Raw genomic sequence first — 22,923 nt, 5'->3', positions numbered from 1 at the left:
GTGCTAAATTTATTTGATAATTGTTGAATGAGCTACACTACAATAGGCTACAGTAATAGCATTCTAACTTCCTTTTGAATTTTGACTGAATGATGCTATTATTTACTATCTGAGTACTTTAGAGTACTATCCTCTCCTAGTTAGCTACAGTCAAACAAAAAAAGTATCAAACTGAGTAAGTTGAGAATAGCTACTTAGGTAGAAAATAAATAGATTAAATATAAAAGTTGCCTATAAAAAAAAATTCAAAGCAAATTGAACCCACATTTTAAGGTAGATGCGGAAAATGAGCAAAGCACAAAAGTCCATGACATAAAAATCTCTTATATTAATAACAATTTAAGTCGTAACACTGTATATATACATACAATGAACAACAGACACCTCCAGCGATGGTTCACTACTCTTTATCCCAGACCCAAGGCGCTCGATGTTTGAATCGCTTAGATGATTGGACAGCCGGCCCATCAATCAAAATAAGCGCACTGCCATTGGTCCATCGCTCAACCGCTTACTTCACTAGGCGTTTCAGTCAACAACAGAGGAACAAGTCGAAACGCAGGAGACGAGGCGAGCTGGAGAGAAAATGGCCGACAGATTCACTAGGTTCAACGAAGAACGTGATTTCCAGGTAAAATGTGCAGAAATAACACGTATTCTAAACGAATTGGGCCAGTCTGTATTTTAGAGTATCTTATTTTTTACAGTTTAGCGTTTTATGTTTGGCACTCTGAGCTCGCGCTGCTGCTGTGACACTGGAGCAGCAGTAGTATCGTCCCATTTTGGCATTGACAAGCTCGAGACCAGTGAGGTGTCCGCGACTCTTTCCAGTTTACTTAATGCATATTTAAGAATTTCCAACGAAATAGCAAATGGGAGTTGAAGTTTGAGAAGTATCGTTATTTGACCCCACGTGTTTAACAGTGGTATGTTGTTAATTTGAAAAGAGGTTTGACGCTGGTAAGGATGACCGCAGCTGTGCCCGGCCTGGCAAATATCTACGCACTAACGGCCACCTGACCGGCTAACACACACGATTTGAATTTATAATGTTCGCTTCTGCTTGTGAAGCCTCAAAAACAAAGGTTGAGTTTGCAACTTAAGCTCTTTTTAGTCAAAATGTTAGCATTGTGAATTGTTAGGAGGTAAGCCATAATATGTTCTGCGTCTGCTCTCCATTTGGCTTTATGTGAATAATGTACGCTTTGTTTAATTCGTGTTTTTGTCTCAGCTTGATCTCTTGTCCAGCACAATGCCATGTTTGTGCTGTATTTTGCATATCTGATTTGCAAGTTATGCCTTATGATATAAAGACCTGCGCTCGTTATCGCTGCCGTCTGTTTCTCAAAAGTAAGATTAATGCTTTAACACACGATGTGATTGAGAGATCCAATGTTTATTACATTGTGTGACATCTTTGTCATTGGAGTGTGTGCATGTCAGGGTTTAAAACCGATGTTTTTGTGTAATGTGTATGATGCTTGAAAAATCTTGCTCAAAATGAGTCTGTGTACAGACCTATTATGACTAAAGTAACCTCTAGAGAAACCCCGTTGTAGACATTTTCTTTTAACAATTCTGAAGGCATCTGTAATGTTTGTTGTTTTTTACTTGGAAGATGACATTGTGGTTGTTATGAGATCTTTCTGGGAACCTTTTCTGCTGTTCTAGCTAGAGGCTGGTTAAGTCTTTTACCATACTGAGATGTGTGGGCAGATGGTCCATGTTGTCAAAGAAGTGTTCAGCCTGCCCCCACCGAAAGAAAGGTTTCTAAAACTAACCAGCTGGGCTGTAGCTGCATTGAGAACTGACAAGAACAAACATTCTTTTATTAGAGTGCCCATGAGCAGTGTGCAGCCAAACTGAGAGCTTGTACACTGGCAGTGTGTCAGGAACTGGAGATAGACTTAACCTGAAATTATTGAAAAAAAGACTCTTCAAGTTATGTTACTGACATGGACATATGCTTTGTTATTACAGGTACGAGGGAATAAAAGTATGTTGTCAGCGCCTGGATAAAACTCTCCAGCTAGTGTTAGTGGGTGGTTTTGAGAGAGCATAACCCTAGATTGATATGTGGGTCAAAAATTTTCTACATTTGAACTTATTTTTAGCCTACATGAAGTGGTCTTTTGATCTGCGATTCCAGGTAGTTCTCAATTAAGACCAATTAAATGTATCTTTATACTTCTCTTATTACACGGGTCTCTTAAGTACTCGATTCTGATTGGTCAATGGCACCATCTAGCGGTCTGAGATTTCTGAGTAACAACTGCACATCCAGGGAATTAAAGACCCCTGCAAACTTCCTAGGAATTAGTAGAACGAATGTCTGTGACATAATTTAGAATGAAATCTGTCCAAAACGAAGGTGTTTTTGTATTGGTTTCAGTGGTTCCTAACCGCTCACCAGGGTGAACTTTCAGGAAAACTTCTTACCGGCTGCTAAACACCTTCTTACTGCCATTGGTCCACGTCATCGGTAGGTGTGATCTGGAGCTCCTACTTTGAAGCTGACAACTAATTCCCATTCAGTCATTTAAGATCAGTCAACATGAACACACCGGCGTGCTGATGTATTAGCTACCTGCTGTAAACTTACCTACATCTGTACGATTGTCCACGTAGGGACATTTTCCAAGAGCATGACATGCAATTTAAAAATTTTTTTTTTTTAATCAGTCTACAAAAGGAATCAAATCTACCAAAAATGTCTTAAGTGCCTATTCAATCTTTTGTTATATGCTGCTTCATCTATGTGCCATCTGAAATGGAAAGCCATAAACACATCTGCCCAAAGTAAGATATGCCCATCATCATTCTTTTGTCTGTATTCTGCCCATTAACACTCTTTTATACATCTATATTTGGAGTAACAGTATCATCATAAATTTCAATAACAAAGTGTAATCTGCGCATATAATGGCCGTGTATAGCATGTTAGTGCATTAGGGCTATTAATGTAGTATATAAACATGGACAATGTTAACGTTATCTACTGCATATATATTACTTTAAAGGGGTCATGAATTGGAAAATCAAACTTGCCATGATATCTTGACATATAAGATTTCATTGCACTATAAAAACATACTGTAAATTTCAGAACCGAAAACTACTTCGTTAGTCCAAAAAAAGGCTTTATTGAAACCAAGGTGCCTAAATGACTTCTCTACTTCCTCCTCACTAATACGTCATAGTGAGGTATTACATCAACACAGGCCAGCCTCTGCATAAACAGATCAATGCCTACTTTATCGTTGACACCGCTTAGGCACGCCCACCGGTCTTGCGGTTAGAGTAGAGTGGTGAGATTATTTTTGGAGCAACAGGAGGTGTCACAATGGCCACGAAGGTGTAAAGACGTTGTGCAGTGCCAGGTTGTGGGAAACTAGATCTCTTGCATTTGCTTCGCAGTGATCCCAACATTAAGAAAGAGTGGCTGACATTTATTTTTAATGAAGTCCTGGATCGCGTCGGTAAGAATGTGTTTGTTCGCTCACTTCATTTTACCGATGATTCTTTCACTAACAAGACACAGTTCGAAGCAGGCTTTGCAGAGAGACTTAAATTAAAAGTTGATGCAGTGCCAACTATATTGGACCTGACAGTGATGTTGCAACAAACAAGTGTGAGTATCTATGTTAATTGTTTCCTTCGTATGTTACAGACTGTTAGATGTGTACTGAGTATTTGATTTGATCCTAGTGATTTTAGACGCTCGTATTAGTTTTAATGCACAGGGATCTCTAAGCAGCATTTATTTTCTTGTTCTGTTGGTATGATGGCACAATTGCCACAGATGCACCTAAAGAGTAAAATGGAAAATGCCCCAACTATGTAACAAGACACACACCATTGTGTCGCATCTTGGTTTAAACAAGAATAAAAGTAATACCTATTACACAAATAGACAAGTAAATTACAATGATTATTTACCACACTGTCACAGACTGCAGTATCCGTGGTGTTTGTGGAGGGGGAAAGTCGGAATCAGACTCTGGCTCAAACATGTATGGATGAGTTCTTCCGGTTGTAATTTTTTTAACCATCCGAAGTTTTCAAAACAACCCCACACGCGCGTAATGGCGGGGGTGTTTTTACACTTGTCCACATGCAAAGATGTTACCCAATCACAGCAGTGGGTGTTTACACTGAAGTCTTCAAGAGCACACACCCCAAAAATGTGTGAATCAGAGTGTTTGAATCAGAAGCACAAAAACTGGATAGAAAATGACCAATTATTCCTAAATTATGACTACTTTTAATGACAAAAATCACACTAACATTATTAGTGGACCTCAAGGAACATTATAAAATAAAATAAAAATTAATTCATGACACCTTTAAATCATCGAGTAGTTAAAAAAAGCTTCTTTTACTGATCTCGTGTGAATTCTACTCATAGAATGAAGCATTGCTATCACATTTTAATGTCATGTTTTACATGTAGTCTTGAGCATCCTCATAATTAAATGTACCTGTAAACACCTCCCCCAGCGATGTGGCCAGTGTCTGAATGTTCACAAACAGTATGTTGTTGCTCAGTTGTTTTGAACTTCTTTTTGGCTCTGAGCGAAAAACGAGGAAGAACTTTGCTGTTAGTGTACTGGGGCCTTAAGACATATTTGACTGGTCATCCGGGTATTGCGAGTCATCTTTCCTATCTGTCGGATCACTGTGCAATCTCTGCAAGTAAGGTAATAAAATAATTTCAACTCAGATCAGTATTTCATGTGTTTATTTATTTATTTGGAAAATAGTCTTGTAATAAGCTGGATATCATTATTTACAAAATAAACACCAACAGAACTCTAACACAAAGCTGAGGTGAAAATCAGCTGTTCAGCTATTTCTATCTTCTCACATAATTACATAATTTTAATGCAAGTCCAAGTTTCATGTCCATTTATTTGGTTAGTAGCCGTGTAATAAGTGGCATAATGTACAATCAGCTGGTTATCACAAAATAAACCCCTTCATGGTATTACAAGGTATTCAGGTAATGATGAGCTTTTCCGCTTCTGGAATGGCTTCAGTTGTTTGCAGAACTGTGCATTTGTTTATTTGTGAATTATCTTGGCTAATGTGGCTGACCTGAAGAGGCCAAACAAACTCTTGTTTCGCTGAATGTTTCTGGTAGGCATGGGCATTTTGGTCATTTTGTCTGCTCGAGTACTCGGACTAATTACTCGAGTACTCAAGGGGTGATTACATGTTCATAACTGTATATATAATAACATGTCTGACAAACATCTATGGCTGCTGCATTGTGCCTTGGTGTTCCAGTGTATCGTCTACTCATTATTATAGGCTGTTATAAAATGTTACAAAATGTACAAAAGATTCAAAATATAATGCATCATATTTTATCATTATGTGAAGATTCGCTGTCCAACTCTGACAGAATGTGCCCAACGTGCGTCTGTCTATTCTTCCTTCAGGTTACCGTAGTAATCTTAGTAAGCACGCACCAGTTTTTTTTGTGACTGTCTGAACCGTCTATTTTCAAGTAACAGGAGACACCATAACCATTGCGTTTTTAATATGTGTGTTAAATTGAAGTTCAGTTTGAAGACGCTGCATTGTGTTCCATTTAGCTGCGCTCTGTCTAGCTGTTTGAAACACTCATCTACTGTATATGTGTTGCTTCAGCGCATTGAGTCCACTGCCACACGCGCATGGTGTGTGTGTGTGTGTGTCCTCAAATGTTTGCTCTTGCGAGGAAAGCTGTGATGCTCTGTATTGTTGTTGCTGTGATTCATGAAGTGTTCCATTCAACTCGGAGAGTCTGAATTTCCCCATTTCAACTGGGGAAAGTGCAACAGAATGTCACTTGATATCTAACATGGAAACTCGTGCAGAAAACTTCAACTCCCATTTCGTCAAGATGCAGGTGCGTGTTAATTCACGCAGGGAAGGGAGGTTTACAGTCAGTGATAAACATTTACTTTTATTAAATAATATCCATTAACGAGTCAAAATTCTTACATGAAATGATAAAATGTGTTTAGCAAACATTTTGCAGAGACAGGCGTTCAAAACACGGTTAATTAAACTCTTTTGATTATCGTAACGATAGCATTGCAATGTTGTATCAGTTTGGTTGCTATGAGACGTTTCTGACAATCAATGTACCCCTCAAAACCACAATGTAATCAGTCTCAAAATTAAAAATAAGCTCCCTCTTTGTTTGTGTTTAGTTGTCAGGTAATTGTCACTGGATTTCAAATTAAGTGAAAAGTCACATCATGCGTGATCACTATCGATCATCGTTTTCATGATCGATCATTGCTGCCATGTCCGAGTACTTGTGCCCATCCCTAATTTGTGGATTACTGTGCACTGAGCTTATTGCTGTTTGTGCTAGAAAGTAGTGCCCGACTGATTTATCGGTCAGCCGATATTATTCTTTGGCAGTAGTTCTCTATATACTGTAAATTAGGGCTGGGCGGTTTTTCAGATTTTTCAGATTAATTCGAATTTGCGTTTTGACACAATTATTCTTTTTTTCTTTTTTTATCAAAAAATCGATGGTCCATATCGATTTTGCATAAATGCTTTGCAAACGCTATAGTTAGATACATTGTAAATCCACCAAAGGTTGAATAAGAAGAGAAAAAGTATTCATAGTGCTTGTCTTAATGCCGCTACTGATCTGATCAGCTGCACGTGTGTGGCGCGCACCAAATGAACCTGACCGGTTAACAACACGGAGAATGATATAAAAGACAGTGGCAATATTCCCAGTTGTACACAGTGAGATTGTAGCTCAACAACTTCCATGATGATTGAGATAGATCGCTAATTATTGCTTTGTTCTGTGACGTGTTTCAAGTGTACTGCATCTATAGCAAACATATGGCAAGCCAATATTTTGACAAACATTGCGAGTTGAGATGTAATGATAAATTATTTCATTTTGCTGCGCTGCTCATCATGAACCGCTAGAGGGCGTGTCTCTGTCTGCAGGGGTTTATGAATATACACACAAATTGTTTGATATACAATGAGTGTTTTCTAGATAAACTTGATAATTTATAGATATGAATTTCTAGGTAACTTTCTAGACAGACATGGTTTAGATAAAATTAATATCTACACTGGCTAAGAATTATTTAGCAGTTTTCTTATTTTATTCTGTTATTTCTGAGCATGTGGATGTATTAGATTTTAATTTATTTTACATTAACACTGTTGACTTCCCCCTGTGGTGCATTTGGTGCGTTTGTACATTTTTCTTGCACACATTTGTTGCCTATAATTAAAAGAACTTGGATTTCTCTAACCAGGTTGCCTTGCATTCTGATAAAGAACATGCAATTTGAATCATGTTGGAGTACATTTAAAAGTAAAAAAAAAAAAAAAAAAAATGATCGTGAATCGTCCATGAGTTTGGAGATTTTATTTCTTTGTCATATCACCCAGCCCTAGTGTAAATCCATTCAAGGACATACATATACGATATTGAGCATCACATTATTACTACACAGTATACTGTGGATAAGTTCAGCAAGGTATTCCGCAGCATTCTCAAGGTTGAGATATATTTTATTGGGTGATGGAGATAGAGACCAGCAAAAATAATTGACATAGGATTATTTATTGGTGTGTGTGTGGTAGCTCTATGCTGTGTGTTTCTCACTCCTTGTTTGGTTGTATTTTCTAGCTGCAGTACTGTGTTGTGTACGGATCACAGAGATGAGTTACAGAACTGGAGGAGTGAGGTCCTCTTACAGTCTAATGAATCATGCTACACTGTCTGAGCAGCATGTTTTGCTTGGTTGATCTACAACAGAAGTCCAACAAACTGTCAATCAAATAACTAGGGCCAACAAAGGATTACAGTGTAGTACAAGCAGGTTAAACAAGGATGTTGGAATTGGAAGCTTATTTAGAATCCCCTTCCCACTTAAATCAAAACTGCCATTTGTGATTTCTGTTTTTGTATCCATTTTGTAGATGATTTTAGTGTTCTTTTTTTTTCATCCCTTTTTCTCCCAATTTGGAATGCCCAATTCCCACTACTCAGTAGGTCCTTGTGGTGGCGCAGTTACTCACCTCAATCTGGGTGGTGGAGAACAAGCCTCAGTTGCCTCCGCTTCTGAGACCATCAATCCACGCATCTTATCACGTGGTTCGTTGTGCATGACACTGCGGAGACTCCGCATGTGGAGGCTCATGCTACTCTCCATGATCCATGCACAACTTACCACATGCCGCAATTGAGAGCGAGAACCACTAATCGCGACCACAAGGAGGTTACCCCATGTTACTCTACCCTCCCTAGCAAACGTGGCAATTTTGTTACTTAGGAGACCTGGCTGGCTCGTGACTTCAGGGGTGGTAGTAAGCGTCAATACTCGCTGAGGTACCCAGGCCCCCCTGTTCTCTTCTATCTTGGTATATTGTTGTGTGCCCCACATCATATTCTCTCTCAGCAGTTGTCCCGTTTGTTCATAGTTCTGCTGATATGAGTTCGGTCCAATCTCCTGAGGTGTCTGGACTGAAACTGTCTCTGATCCTGTTGTTGTTGAGCAGATGTCTGTACTACCAGCAGATGAGATGAGATTAGAATGCGGGCAGCACGGAAATTCCCTGATGGAGGTTCCACCGTCTGTTTGTCCTATCCTTCTGGAATGAATTCTCACCATGAAGTGTGGATCAGCTCTTCCAAACTTACCATTTCTGCCCATACATTTTCTCTTCTCTATCCCAGACAAAACCCAAAGAAAAGACCAAAAAGAAAGAGGGTCCCTCAACTGTCTCCATAAATTTCTCCAAATATTTAGGGTTTGTTTTGAGTCACACAGGCATTTAGTGTTTGTTGTGATTTGAATGTAAATGCTTTATGTAATAACTAGGGTTGCAGATTGTAAGAAATTTTCATTAACGCTAATGAATGAAAATCAATTAATCATTAACAAAAACAATAATAAACTGTAACTGGTGAACAGCTTGAAAGAAAAAAAAAAAAATTTTCTTCAAAGCTTTATTTATTAGGGATGTCATAAAATATCGATTATTGATCTGCATGATATTTTATCTATATATTTTTGAGGCATTGATGTATTAAAATTAGCCAACATTTATGTAAGAAGCCTTATTTGCGTGCTTTCCAATTCACTCAGTTGGGTTTCTGTTTAATAGTGTGGCGTATTAGCGTTGGGAGACCACAAGAGGGTGATATAACTTTTACTGAAGCCGGGTTGCAGATAGGAAAAGCACCAGTATCACACACGGAGGACGAGCTGATGCGGCGCAGCAGAAGGCAGTCCAAAGTTTTGTACTTCAAGAATGAACAAAGTGACTTTAATGAGTTTGCAGGTTAGTGTATGAAACTGGTGTAACTTTGCAAACTGAACGATTATGTCGAAATGGCGACATTTATTATGCAATTTCCCTGTATGTACCATTGAAAAGGTAATTGAAAGCTGTCAAACCACAAAACGACATACTTGTAATTGAAAATACATTATGTAGGCTATATGAAAGATACATGCCGAAAAAATTCAGATATATACCAATAAACATAAGGAAAATCTTCTGATTATCGATGAGTGAAAAAGGCATCGATCCCAAGCCTATTATTTTTACAAAGTTTGATTTTTGACTGTCCAACCATTCTAAAGCAAACTTAACCTCAACGTTGGGGTGAAATTCCTTATTGTAGAAGGAAACTTGAAAACATGAAACAGCCACCGAAGATTGTGGATGTAGCCTACTGTTTAAATAACATTTTAATAAATTCCCCTAAGAAATGTGAGTATTGGTATTTTCCTCTTAATATAATTTCTTAAAATATTTTTATATATTTTCATTTTCAGGCTGTGTTTAGAATTAATTTGTGAATTGTTTAATTACATTTTTATGTATTACTATTAATAGTAACTTTTATAGAAGAAACAGATTCAAGTTCATTAAAACTTGCTGTTGTTGTTCGTGGAATATTTCAGATCTTTTTTATTTGAAATTAAATCAAATAATTACACGCTGTATGAATACAGTTAATAACATACTTCTACACTGGTGACAGTGAGATTTCAGGTTAATGTATCTGCATGCATTCCTGGCGAGAACGGATGTGATTGTCAGTGTGGATGATACAGGAGACCGTGGATCAACACTGCTTGTTGTTATGTTGTACTTTAACTCACTATCCATGTTTATGCAGTAAACGTAACGCACTTTTATGAGTGTTTAAAGTAAAGAAGAAAGACCTGATTATCAGACCTAACATCGACTAAAGTTATCTTTGTTCAGAAAGTATCAACCTACTTGAATGTTGTTTGAGTGATATAAACTTAACCTCTAAGTTGTGACGGCGTAGTGGGCTAAAGCACATAAATGGTAGGTTCGATCCCCACAGCCACCACCATTGTGTCCTTGAGCAAGGCACTTAACTCCAGGTTGCTCCGGGGGAATTGTCCCTGTAGTAAGTGCACTGTAAGTAATTTGGATAATTTTATCCAATTTTAACTATTGGAAAAGCGTCTGCTAAATGCATAAATGTAAAATGTTATGGACGTGACACAGCACATCATCATAAATGTGGCTCTTATAATGTAAAAAAGAAGTGCTGCTGTGGCATACTAAGTGTATATTTCTTGGAAATGTTCTTGTCTTTCTGGAAAATGATTATTGTTAATATAAAGTGAAAATAAATAGTCTTTTGACTCATTTTTTGCAACCTTGAAATATGGCTGTTTTGAAACGTACATTTTAGAAATGGTGCACTCCTCATAAGAGGTGCATATACAATGCATTTTCCTAAAGAAAAGTCATCACTATATTACAGTAAAATATAGACCTAAATAAAAACATTTTGTTCTTTTGCTTAACTTTATTTTTTCATGGTTTGCTTGACATATCCATGGAATTGCATTGTTGAAAATTGGCAAGCAAAGGTTAATTGTAAACTCAGAAGGCATACTTGCTAAGAAAAGTTAATTGTAATATTCTTATAACTATTGTAAGAGACCTTCTTTTGCACTCACACCTACAGGGCAATTTTAGAGTCTCCAATTCACTTAACCTGCATGTTTTTGGACTTTGGGGGAAACCTGCAAACTCCACACAGAAAGCCTTCTCAATCTTGTTTGAATTGAGACTCTTTAAGTGAATAATAAAGAAACTTTAATTGAATAATAAAGTTCCCTTATTTAGAATATGTCTCTGTAATTAAAGCGCTCAATGATCATAGTAATCTCGAATGATCACGATTAGAGCAAATAAACGTGATCAGACAATTATGTATCTTAAAATTTTAAAGGAATAGCTATCCCCAAAATTAAAATTTCTCATCATTTACATCATTTTTAGAGGAATATGTTACCACTGTAGGTCCATATAATGCAAGTGAATGGGTGCCAAAACATTTTTGATGCTCCAAAAAGCACACAAAGGCAGCATCAAAGTCATCCATAATACTCCAGTAGTTAAATTCATTACTTCAGAAGTGATATGATAGGTGTGGGTGAGAAACAGATCAATATTTAAGTCCATTAAATCCAAAATTTTTCTCTCTGCCCAGTAGAGGGCATATGCGTGAAGAACGTGAATCACCAAAAACAAAAGAAGAAGAATGACAGGGCAGGGAGGAGAATTTATAGTAAAAAATTGACTTAAATATTGATCTGTTTCTCACTCACACCTATTAAATTGCTTCTGAAGACATTGATTTAACCACTGGAGTCATATGGATTACTTTTATGCTGACCTATGTGATTTTTAGAGCTTCAAAATGTTGGCACCCATTCACTTGCATTGTATGGACCAAAAGAGCTGAGAAATTCTTATAAAAATCTTTGTTTGTGCTCTGCGTAAGAAAGAAAGTCATTCACATCCGGGATGGCGTAAAGGTGAGTAAATGAGGAGAGAATTTTCATTTTAGGGTGAACTATTCTTTTAAGCATGAGTTTCTTACTGTTTGATTTTTGTTATTGATCAGCATGGATGGGCTGATAAAACAGACCTTTAAACAGACCTTTAACTAGAACTAACAAAAGAATTACTGTCATGTGATAGACATTTAAAAATGACCTATAGTAATGTTTTATTCTGAATTGATAAATATGCTATTTCTGATGCAGCAGTATGTAGATTCATTATAACTTATTCTGAATTCTTCATAAAGTAGACATTTGTCACCAAAGTAATTAATATGATCCATTTTGATTGATCCTGCATTGAATGTTTGAGCTCTTGTGATTTGTCACTTGGGTTTGGACCAAGCAACTGAACCAAGTGTGAAAGCTCCCTAAGAATTCCATTTCTTATTTCCAAATATTTTTTTCTTAAAAGTACTAAAAGAATGGTGAATGGAATAATTTAGGAACCAGAACCATTAGCCCAAGAGGAATTGGAATTAGAACTGGAATAGTAAGGATAAATTACTGTTAAATTATAATTCCCGTCCTTAATCATAATTTTTAGGTCAACGGAAGAAGTGGTGTTTTATTTGTAAATACTTAGCTTACAGGGGGGTGGCTATACTGCCCTTATGTTTAACTGATTTTTGTGTATATTTAAGTGTATATTTTCAGGACAGGTGCTGTTTCATGCCTAACAGCTTTTAAGCAGTGACACGGGTCAAAGTTTAAACAAAGGCAGCATCAGATTTGCCTTTTACATGTGGGGGATAAATCCATCCTTCCTTTAGGGAAAGCACAGCATGCATCTGTCATACCCAGTGTTCATATTCGACTCAGGTCAGTTGCACCTCTTCGTAATCCCTCAAATCTCTCTCTCTCTCTCTCTCTCTCTCTCTCTCTCTCTCTCATTCACTCAGTATTGCTGTTCGGCTGCCACAACACGTTATGCTGTGTCAGAGGGCAGAAGCGTGTCAAATCGTCACCCTGCTGAGAGTGTGTTTTTCTTTGTTTGTAAGCACACACAGTATTGCCATGGGACATGTGGGTGTCTGCTATTGCATGTTAGCATACCCGAATATTTGCACCTTTTTGCACTTTAGTCAAGTGCAGTAATTCTGTTGTTGAGAGTGAATTTATAGCAATGTTCTTAAGAATCTTAGTAGCTCAAAAATGTAGCTCTTTACAAAGTCTGTGTGTTAGCATCCAGCCCCGCTGTGAGCAGATTGTATCAGTGTGTGTGTTTGTCATTGGACTGTCATTGGGACTTGTTGTCTCCCTGTAGCAGGGGCTTGTAATGCAAAACGTGATGCCAGCGTAACACAGCTCACAGGAAACTTGACTTGAGCTGTTTTTGTTGGTATTAAATCAATTTTCTGTCCACTCATTTGCTGTTTGATCCTGTGGTTTATAAACATTAATATATTAACATGAATAGTTTCTAAGTATTGAAATCAACTTTTTTTTTTTTTTTTTTTATTCATAAGAAATAAGGCTGTGCAATTTACCAAAATTGGAATAAAATCACTAATTTGTAAGCATGTGTGATTTCTTAACCACAGAAAGCTGCGATTTTCCTCTCACCCCCTTCAGTGTGCAAAAGATGTTTACTAATCAGATTGCAATGTGCTTAAAGGAATAGTTCACCCAAAAATGAAAATTTGCTTATTTACTCACCCTCAGGCCATCCAAAATGTATCTGAGTTTCTTTCTTCTTCAAAACAGAATTTAAGATTTTTAGGATTTCATTTCAGGCCTCCTCCTCTAAACAATGCAGGTGAATGTCCTCCATTTTTTGAAGCGCGTCATTGTTTACAAGAGAAACTTGTGCCGTTCACAAACCAAAACAGTCCAAAACAATTTAAAAGCAATATAAAATAAAAAAAATAAAAATTTCCAAATAATAATAAAAAAACAATGAAGCGCTTCCTGACTCCTCCTCCAGGTGATGCGTGACCTTACCAACAAGCTTACGTCATCCCTCTCATGAGCGCACATCACAGAGATGTACTGAAGCAAACTTTTGTAGTTAAAAAGTATATAAGTATTGTTTTGTTTCTAAAAAAATAATCAATCATTTGCGTTCAGAAGAACGTGTGGATTATTTTGATGCACCCTAAATATGCATTTGGACCGTCAATAAATGGAGGACATTCACTTGCATTGTTTAGAGGAGGAGGCCTGAAATGAAATCCTAAAAGTCTTAAATTCTGTTTTGATGAAGAAAGAAACTCCGATACATCTTGGATGGAGTAAATTATCAGCAAATTTTCATTTTTGGGTGAACTATTCCTTTAAAAGATCTAGCGTGAGAACAGAGCGGGCTAATGACTAACGAGGAAAGTACAGAAACAGGGAAGATGATTTCAGGACAATAATGGCTTGGTGCTGAAAAAAATTTACATCTGTGGTTTGGCAATATTTTGAATACAGGAGAGATGATGTCACAGACCCAGGTGCTTTGCAAGACCTCTCAAACTATTATTCCGACAAAACAGAGTAATACCACAAATCCAAAACCTGAGACAGTACCATAAAGAACTATACGAGCAAGGCATGTCGATAAAGTTCCTCAACATGAACAAAAGCACATTCCAAACCAGGTCCGAAAAAGGTGAATAAAATTCTATTATCCAGGCATTTACAAACTGCACACCATACAAGAGGAACTCAAAACGGCATAAAGAAATAACTGATGCCATCACGTATCATTCAAGGCCCAAATATACACTACCGTTCAAAAGTTTGAGGTCACTTGCCTGAAATGTTTCTCATGATTTTAAAAATCTTTTGATCTGATCATTTTATTTAAAAAAAAAAAAAACAAGTTTTTGAAATGGATGACTTGGACCGAATAATTAAGAAAAGCAGCCACTAAGTGCCCAGCATATAGATGGGAACTGCTTCAATACTGTTTAAAAATCATCCCAGGGTGATACCTCAAGAAGTTGGTTGAGGAAATGTCAAGAGTATATGTCTGCAAATTCTAGGCAAAGTGTGGCCACTTTGAAGATGCTAAAATATAAAACAGTTTTGATTTATTTTGGATTTTTTAGTCACAACATTATTTCCATTTCTATTATTCCATAGTTGTGATGAAAAATAAAGAATGAGTAAGTGAGGGGGCCTGGGTAGCTCAGTGGTAAAAGACACTGGCTACCACCCCTGGAGTTCGCTAGTTCGAATCCCAGGGCATGCTGAGTGACTCCAGCCAGGTCTCCTAAGCAACCAAATTGGCCCGGTTGCTAGGGAGGGTAGAGTCACATGGGGTAACCTCCTCGTGGTCTCTATAATGTGGTTCGTTCTTGGTGGGGCGCGTGGTGAGTTGCGCGTGGATGGCATGAAGCCTCCACACGCGCTATGTCTCCGTGGCAACGTGCTCAACAACCCACGTGAAAAGATGCGCGAGTTGGCAGCTGGGATTCGTCCTCCGCCACCCGGATTGAGGCGAATCACTACGCGACTACGAGGACTTAAAAGCGCATTTGGAATTGGGCAATCCAAATTGGGTGAAAAAGGGGAAACCCCTTTTTTTTAAAAAAGAAAATAATTTAGGGTCACTCACGTAGTGTACTTCATACAAAATTGAAGCATGAACGGGTGTGACGTCATTTAGAACAAAATCTGGCCAAAAAGACTGTTTTTGCGTTCATTTCGGTGGTTCGTAACAGCTCGCCTGGGCGAACTTTTAGGAAAACTTCTAACCGACTGCTTAAGACCTTACTGCCATTGGTCCATGTCATCGGTAGGTGTGACCTGGAGCTCCACCTACCTTGACGCCGACAGCTCATTCTGTTTATCTTGTTCCGTCAATCAAAATAAGTCTACAAGAAAACACAGATCGTTTATGGACAGAAATTTTCCAAGACCGTGTCATGCTAATTTTTATTTTTATTTATTTTTTTATTTTTATTTTTTTTTATTCATTTATTTATTTATTTTTAATTGGTTTACAAAAGGAATCAAATCTACTCAAATACTCAGGTGCCCATTCACTCATGTGCCATCTGCAGTGAAAGCCATTTACACATCTGCCCAAAATAAGAGATGCCTATCATCATTCTTTTGTATTTATTCTGCACATTAACACTTTTATACACAGATCTTTGCAGCAGTATCAGCAGTGTTACCATAAACTACAATAACAGAGTGTAATCGGCACATATAATGGCCACGTATAGCGCATTATCATCATGAATTAAAAATGTAAACAAGACAAATAAAAAATTATCTCTCTATATTATTTAAAATCACCATCAAGTGGTAAAACAGCTTCCTTTTACTGACCTCATGTGAATTTTAATCAAAGACTGAGGCTTCATTGATAACACATTTTTAATGTCACATTATTTTAGGTTTTACATGTAGCGTCCTCATATTTAAATGTACTCTAAACACCTCCCACAGCAGTGTGGCCGGTGTCTGAATGTTCGAAAACAGTATACCGTTGCTCGGCTGTTTAGAACTACCGTTTTACCTCTGAATGAAGAACTTCTTCAGAAGTGTATTGAGGCCTTTATGCAAAGACATGGTGCCCATGTACACCGTCAGTAAAGACAGCTTCCCAAAAAAGATACAAACACTCCAACTGCCATTGCCAAGATATTTTTCACAAGTTAACACCGAAAGGTATTTATGAATGTTTAACATGTGAATAATTGCAATATCTATCAAAAAAGGGTGATAGTATTTTTTGTCCATATTGCATAGCCTTAATAGGAATGCACAACACTTGACTGAATGGTGGTTTTGTGCCTCAAGACAAACTGTATGTCAATGTTTGAGTGGTTTATGATGTGATATCACATAATTGCTCCCTAATGGAGCCATGGCCTAGCGGTTGGGCATATTGAGCATTGGCACTCAAATGGGAGACACTGGTTTGATTCATGCACATATTGTTATCTGATCCCATTCCCCCCCCCTTTACTAATTCAGTTACCTCTTCTTCACTATCTCTATTCAATAGAAAGTGGCAAAATAAAAAATGAATAGAGGAGAATAAGTACAGAGTGAAGGGTGAAAGTATCTTCTCTAGGCTGATTGAACTATCTTTCATAGATAAAAAGAAGAGCAGATGGATTGGAAATCACCCCTCCTCCCTTTGAAGGTGACCTTGTTTTCTCATCTGATTAAATTCCTGCTGTCGGAATTGAGGCAGATAAATGGTCCTGTTAGTCTTCAGTGTGGCTTTGTGCTTGAAGTCAAAGATGTTTCTTTGTGATCAAAGAAGAAAACTGGGATGTTTCAATTCTGTTTGCTCATTTCCTCCTGAAAAGTGGAACATGGTGCCATCTGTTTGTTTTGTGTGTTTGAACTGCCAAATTTCAATTTTCGAGGGAAATCACGGATGCGCTTAAGTCATTTTAGGATATAAATAATTTTACAGAGAATATTTGCTCTGCTTTAATCTGTCTTTATTGCCTCTCTCTCCTCAGGGTGGAAATCACTTTGACCAGTATGAGGAAGGTCAGTTGGAGTTGGAACAGGCCTCTTTGGACAAACCCATAGAATCGGTAAGGCCACACCCTTCACTTGGTACTTGTGCATTAGAACAGCTGCTTCCTGTGTGTGAGAATGGATGATTGGTCCAGTCAGGGATAGCCAAACCTCATTTGTAGTCAGCCCCTTCCCCTAATGTAGTGATCTATGTTTATAATAAATAAGCCAGAACTACATTTCTGGAGGCTTATGTCCCTCTGCAGCCACCATAGATCTATTCCCTGTTCTCCACTCTAACTGTCAGTGAACACAGCTGGTTTCATCACCTGTGAGACTGCACAGTGTAGATACAGGTGAAGGAGATCTGTTGGATTGTACCAATCACTGTGATCAGCTTGTAGTTTTCTTCTTTGATCACAGATTTGAGCGAGGTGTGTATGTGTCTGTGTGTGTTGATGTGTGTATGGATGGAAATGCTTGTGAGAGTGTTAATTGATATTCCAGACTGAAGCATTTTGTGACATTTTTAAATTGTAGACTGGATGGCACACTGTAGTAAAGGCAAAACGTGGGTGATTCTCATTAAATCTGTCAGGAAAATGCCCTGGTCACATTTAATCCCAAGTCAATACAGAAAAGTTATATTTTTAATATAACAATTTATTTTTCATAAAGAAAATGAAGCCTACATTTAGAACTATTAAGATTTTTTGCATTGTAACATTATTTTCAGGACACTTAAGCTAATTTTACTTAATAATAGTAAAATTAGGAATAATAAAATAGGAATAATAGGGTTCAAAACAGTGTTACTATGAATGCAAACTTTAATACAGTGAAAGACACTCTATTAGCATAACATAAATAAATATATATAAATAAATAAAAATGTCCAACATTCTTTTGAATGTCCATGTACTAAAATAAAATATTTGATGCCATGAGTGTAGCTTCATTTACTATTACTATTATTTTGAATGGCCATGGAAAATGAAACAATGTGATAACAATTTTACCTAGTCGCAAAAAGTAGTCTGTTAATTTACCTGATGAACTTTCACCTTTTGCTGACACTTTATGCTTCGCAGAGCTAATGTGTGCTTCTAAATCACTTGCGTCTTTGTTAGCAACTGACACATAAGTGCCAGCTTTACATGTCATACATTCTGCTTCCCACGGATTTCGACCTGGACGAAAGCATGGGAATGTTTTGTGCAAATCTTCTGTAAATTTGCACTTTCGTTTGGGCATTGTTTCCACTCAGCTGTCATTTGCTGCTACTGTCAAGCAACTGTTTGATGCCGAACACAACAGCGGAGAGATTGACAGGCAGGAATTTGGCCAATAGTTGCTGCAAGCCTCTTATAATCGACCAATTGGTGTGCGAGAAGGCAGGACTTATGAAGAGGGGTTAAAGCAATGCAAATATGCGCGCACACACAACGAAGTATTAGACCAGATGCACATCATAATGCAACTAAAGCCGAATCCCGGACATTTTTGCAAATTTAGAAATCCCGGTTGGACACTTTTTTTAAGGTCCGAAAAAGAGGACATGTCCGGGAAAAAGAGGACACAGCATGGTAAGTTCACTAGGTAGACCACATGCAATTTGCGGTGCTTTGTCCATCGGGTCTGTGAAAACTGGTTGTTTTCTCTTCAAGTGCTGTTGCATTGCTGAAGTGATGTTATTGTTTTTCAGGTTGACAAATCTACATTTGGTTTTCAAATCTAAAGTGAAGTGCTCTTACATAGCTCACACTTCTTGTCATTGTGTTTGGACCCTCCTCCGTGGGTTGCATCTCTTATGCCTTATTTTCTAGGAATTTTTTTAATCGAGTAATCGAATTATGTCCTAAAGCCTTAAAAAGGTCTTAATGGTATTAAAATAGACTTAAATTTCTATTTGCAAAATATAATTTCTTAATTGTTTCTTTTTGTTTTTGGAGTAAAATAGGACCAGGGCATTTTCTTGACTGGTTTTGTCAGCATCACCCAGGTAGAAACAGTCATGGACTATCATGCACATAGAAAATATAAAAAAAGATTTTCCCTCCCCTTTTCTCCCCAATTTGGAATGCCCAATTCTCAATGCGCTCAAAGTCCTTGTGGTGGCATAGTGACTTGCCTCAATCCGGTTGTCGGAGGATGAGTCTCAGTTGCCTCCGTGTGTGAGACCATCAATCCATGCATCTTATCACATGGCTTGTTGAGCGCGTTACCGCAGAGACATAGCGCGTGTCGAGGCTTCATGCTACTCTCCATGGCATCCACGCACAACTCACCACGCGCACCACCGAGAGCGAGAACCACATTATAGCGACCACGAGGAGGTTACCCCATTTGACTCTACCCTCCCTAGCAACCAGCCCAATTTGGTTGCTTAGGAGATCTGGCTGGAGTCACTCGGCATGCCCTGGATTTGAACTCACGACTCTAGGGTTGGTAGTCAGCGTCTTTACTCGCTGAGCTACCCAGGCCCCCCCAAAAATATAATTTAACATAGCCCATACTCTCCTACTGCCATACCATTTTTGATATATTATCCATGATTGCTAAATTTTGAGTAATAGCTTTATCCATGGCTGTCTCAAAGTGCAGGCCCACTTGGTTACAGAGAGTGATTGTCTGCATGTTGGCTACATCAGAAGTGCCGCTGTGACTTGGATGAGCTCCATTCAGCTGCTGTGTAGGAGGATGCCAAGGGCCTCATGATAGGCACAGTATATCCAGACCACAGTACAGATAGTCCTCTCCCTTAGTTCAAACTCTCTCTCTCTTCCTGCAAATGGACCTGCAATAAGCATACAGAGCAAAGATACAGCTCCGAAACAAAACTGCCCCTTCAGAAAATGTGCGTCAATGCTCCGAGCCAGACTCTGAGACTGAAGAAGGACAGTCAACTACACACACAAGCATCCAGCGGTTTTATTAAATCATTCCATCAATACATTAACTCCAACTTCAACAAGATTTGACTCTGAAGCAAACCTCTGATAAACAGGCACATCACCAATTAAATTACACAACTGCTGTGTGTGTGTGCTTCAAGCTAGTCTGACCTGATTTAGAGATGAGCCAGTCAGTGTTAAGGCTGTCAAATAAAATTTAATTTGTCGAATTTAAGATAAAAATGCACATTTTAATGTGCCAAGCATTGATGATGACTTATGGGCAGTTCAGACCAGTTGCATTCTTGGGCTAAAATGGACTCAGTGCAACGAATAAAACAGAACGCAGGTGTCTCGAGATGCATTGTAAAGGCTGAATTTTGTTTTAAATTGACATAGTTTTAAAAATATGCATCGTTACTGCTTGAAACACTGAATAAACAGTGAGACACGGCGCCATCTTGCGCATGCTTAAATAGAAAAAGACAAACGTGTTTGGAGTGAACAGCCCCTTCGGTGGAGGTTTTTGGCGGTTGTGTCTTAACTCTGCCTTGGCTTTCTCTTATGAGTGTCTCGCTGCTTTTGAGCAAAAACCTATATGAATTCTCAGAAGTCATAGCGACACTATGGTGGCAGATGAACGACATTTATCATAGCTTGGCAAGACTTACCTTTATAAGAACACAAAGTCTGTTCTCTGTGTTCTTAGCATTGAGAAGCACCCACTGTGGTACCACAGGTATTATGAAGCTTGAGTCCTTGGTAGTGCTATGGCACCGGTATAGGCTAATGTGCAACACTAAGTTATAGGGGTGTAACAATATATCGTGCCATTGAGATACAAAAATGCGATTTAACCAATTAAACATCTAAATTTTGACCAACAAATGTTTGAACAACAGAGGTGCGAAGTCAGGATAGGCCTGTGCATCATGTTTTGGTATGATACATGATACATAATTTCTCTAAATAACCATAATAAATTACCAATGTCTTATGGATGTTACATATTAAATAATGATATTAATTAAAGAAGCACAAACCTCCATTAGGATTCAGATAGATCACTGTTGATTTGCTCTGTAACGTGATTGAAGTTTACTGCAATTGTAGTTAACATCTTGGAAGGGATCATATTGATACTTTTGAGATCAGAAATGCAATATGATAAAATTGATCATCTCATATTGCTGTGCTTCTCAGACTGAGCTGCACACACAACTCACTCTGAAGAGTCAGCGATCCTCAAGGTAAACGATCTATAAGATTTCATATGTAACGTCTGTGAAAGCACACTATAATAATCGCAGCCTTTTGCATTTTGGAACGTAAGCAAGTGTAATACAGGGAGCACCAGGAGCAAGAGACGCGAGGGATCAAATGTTTTTAACTGGATAAGCATGCACTTCCATTACAGTTAATTTTTTGAAACAAATATTTTGTTCTAATGAGTGATGATACTATTTTAGAAAAATATGAATTTATATATTTTAAATGTAATCAGTGACAGTATGTAAGCATATGTAACATCATTTTATATTTTCAGCAAAGCAGAATTATGAATATTTCTATTCTGGTGTCACCACTGCCCTGTTCTGGGCTGATTTTTAGCCCAGTTCATATCTGATGCTATAGAAGAAAGTAACTGTTTTGTATAGGGTACAATGGGGCTAAAGGCTCTTTTGAATTGATTTTCTTCCAAAACACTAAATAGCAACAAAAACTACCATAGCACTTTCCTAAACACCTATTTGTCACTAAACACTGCAAAATTTTCTGATCCATGTGGTCTTTTCATATAATGTCTAAAGGTTGATTTTGAGGCAGTTTGCTCTCATTTTTAATATTCTTTTAAAATGTTGCAAATGTTTGTAGCTAATGAAAATCCCTGAAATTATCACATTTATTTTGAGAAAAAATACTTATTTATCATTTTCAGTTTTGTTCAAGGTCATTAAATTAAAAGTTTTTTAATAACTGTCCATTAAGTGAAAGGATAGTATTTGGGGCTAAAGTTCCCTATTAAACATATTGTTTTTATTAAGTGGGCTGAATAGATTTATGAAAAATGTGGGCCCATATTGACTAATCCAATTACAATGGAGATTAATTTGTTTATAGAATACTTGAAATGTTATAAAATGGCAAATTAGTTTAAAATTACAAGGAGATAGTGCACCATTTTCTGAAGTAGTTATTTTGAATAAGCATTATCTTAATTTGTTTCTCAAAAAAGCCTCTTGCTGTCTCAAAATTCTTTGCATTAGTTGACAAATTTTGCACTATTATTATTGTCCCAATATCTACACAATATCTCTTTAAATCCCTTAGGGACCTTTTAACCCAAGTGTGGGGGCCTATACCACCACCTTTTTAAAAAACTTAATTTTAATCAAAACAACCTTCTGTTATTATTTCTTCTCACACAAATTATGTTGCTCCATAAAGAAAACATGTCTTTAAAATTAGAATATGATTCAATTCTTTTGTAATATTTCAGGGAATAATTCTAATTTAGTGTCTCAGCCCTGTTGACAGCCTTACTCAGTGTGTCATCCACCACCCCACATAGGGGAGATCTAGAGGGAGTGTGAGTGTTTTGACTGAGAGAATGTGGCACATAGAGTACCTGAGTGTGTTTGTGTGTGTGTGTGTGTGTGTGTGAGCACAACAGTGCCCAGTATTTTGTGTGTCTGTGTGTTTGTTTTTTGTGTTAATGT

At 37.6% G+C, this 22,923-nt stretch overlaps 1 protein-coding gene across 4 annotated transcripts in view; it reads left to right on the top strand.

Moving 5' to 3' along the window:
- The first annotated feature begins 536 nt into the window (after window positions 1-536).
- LOC127451826 (G patch domain-containing protein 8-like) overlaps window positions 537-22,923 on the top strand; it is a 47,807-nt gene continuing 25,420 nt past the window's right edge. The window contains exons 1-2 of one of the 4 annotated variants that reach the window (XM_051716786.1): window positions 537-631; window positions 17,309-17,386. In XM_051716786.1, the coding sequence (XP_051572746.1) occupies window positions 587-631; window positions 17,309-17,386 (123 nt within the window). In that variant the 5' untranslated portion in view covers window positions 537-586. Of the gene's footprint in view, window positions 632-9,150; window positions 9,328-16,932; window positions 16,981-17,308; window positions 17,387-22,923 lie in introns of those variants that run through there. The other 3 variants (XM_051716788.1, XM_051716787.1, XM_051716790.1) reach the window with 3 other exon arrangements.

The sequence above is a fragment of the Myxocyprinus asiaticus genome, chromosome 14 (assembly GCF_019703515.2).
Source record: "Myxocyprinus asiaticus isolate MX2 ecotype Aquarium Trade chromosome 14, UBuf_Myxa_2, whole genome shotgun sequence".
Lineage (NCBI taxonomy): Eukaryota > Metazoa > Chordata > Actinopteri > Cypriniformes > Catostomidae > Myxocyprinus > Myxocyprinus asiaticus.
Note: the sequence above shows the minus strand (reverse complement) of the source record. Positions and strands in the feature narration are given on the sequence as shown.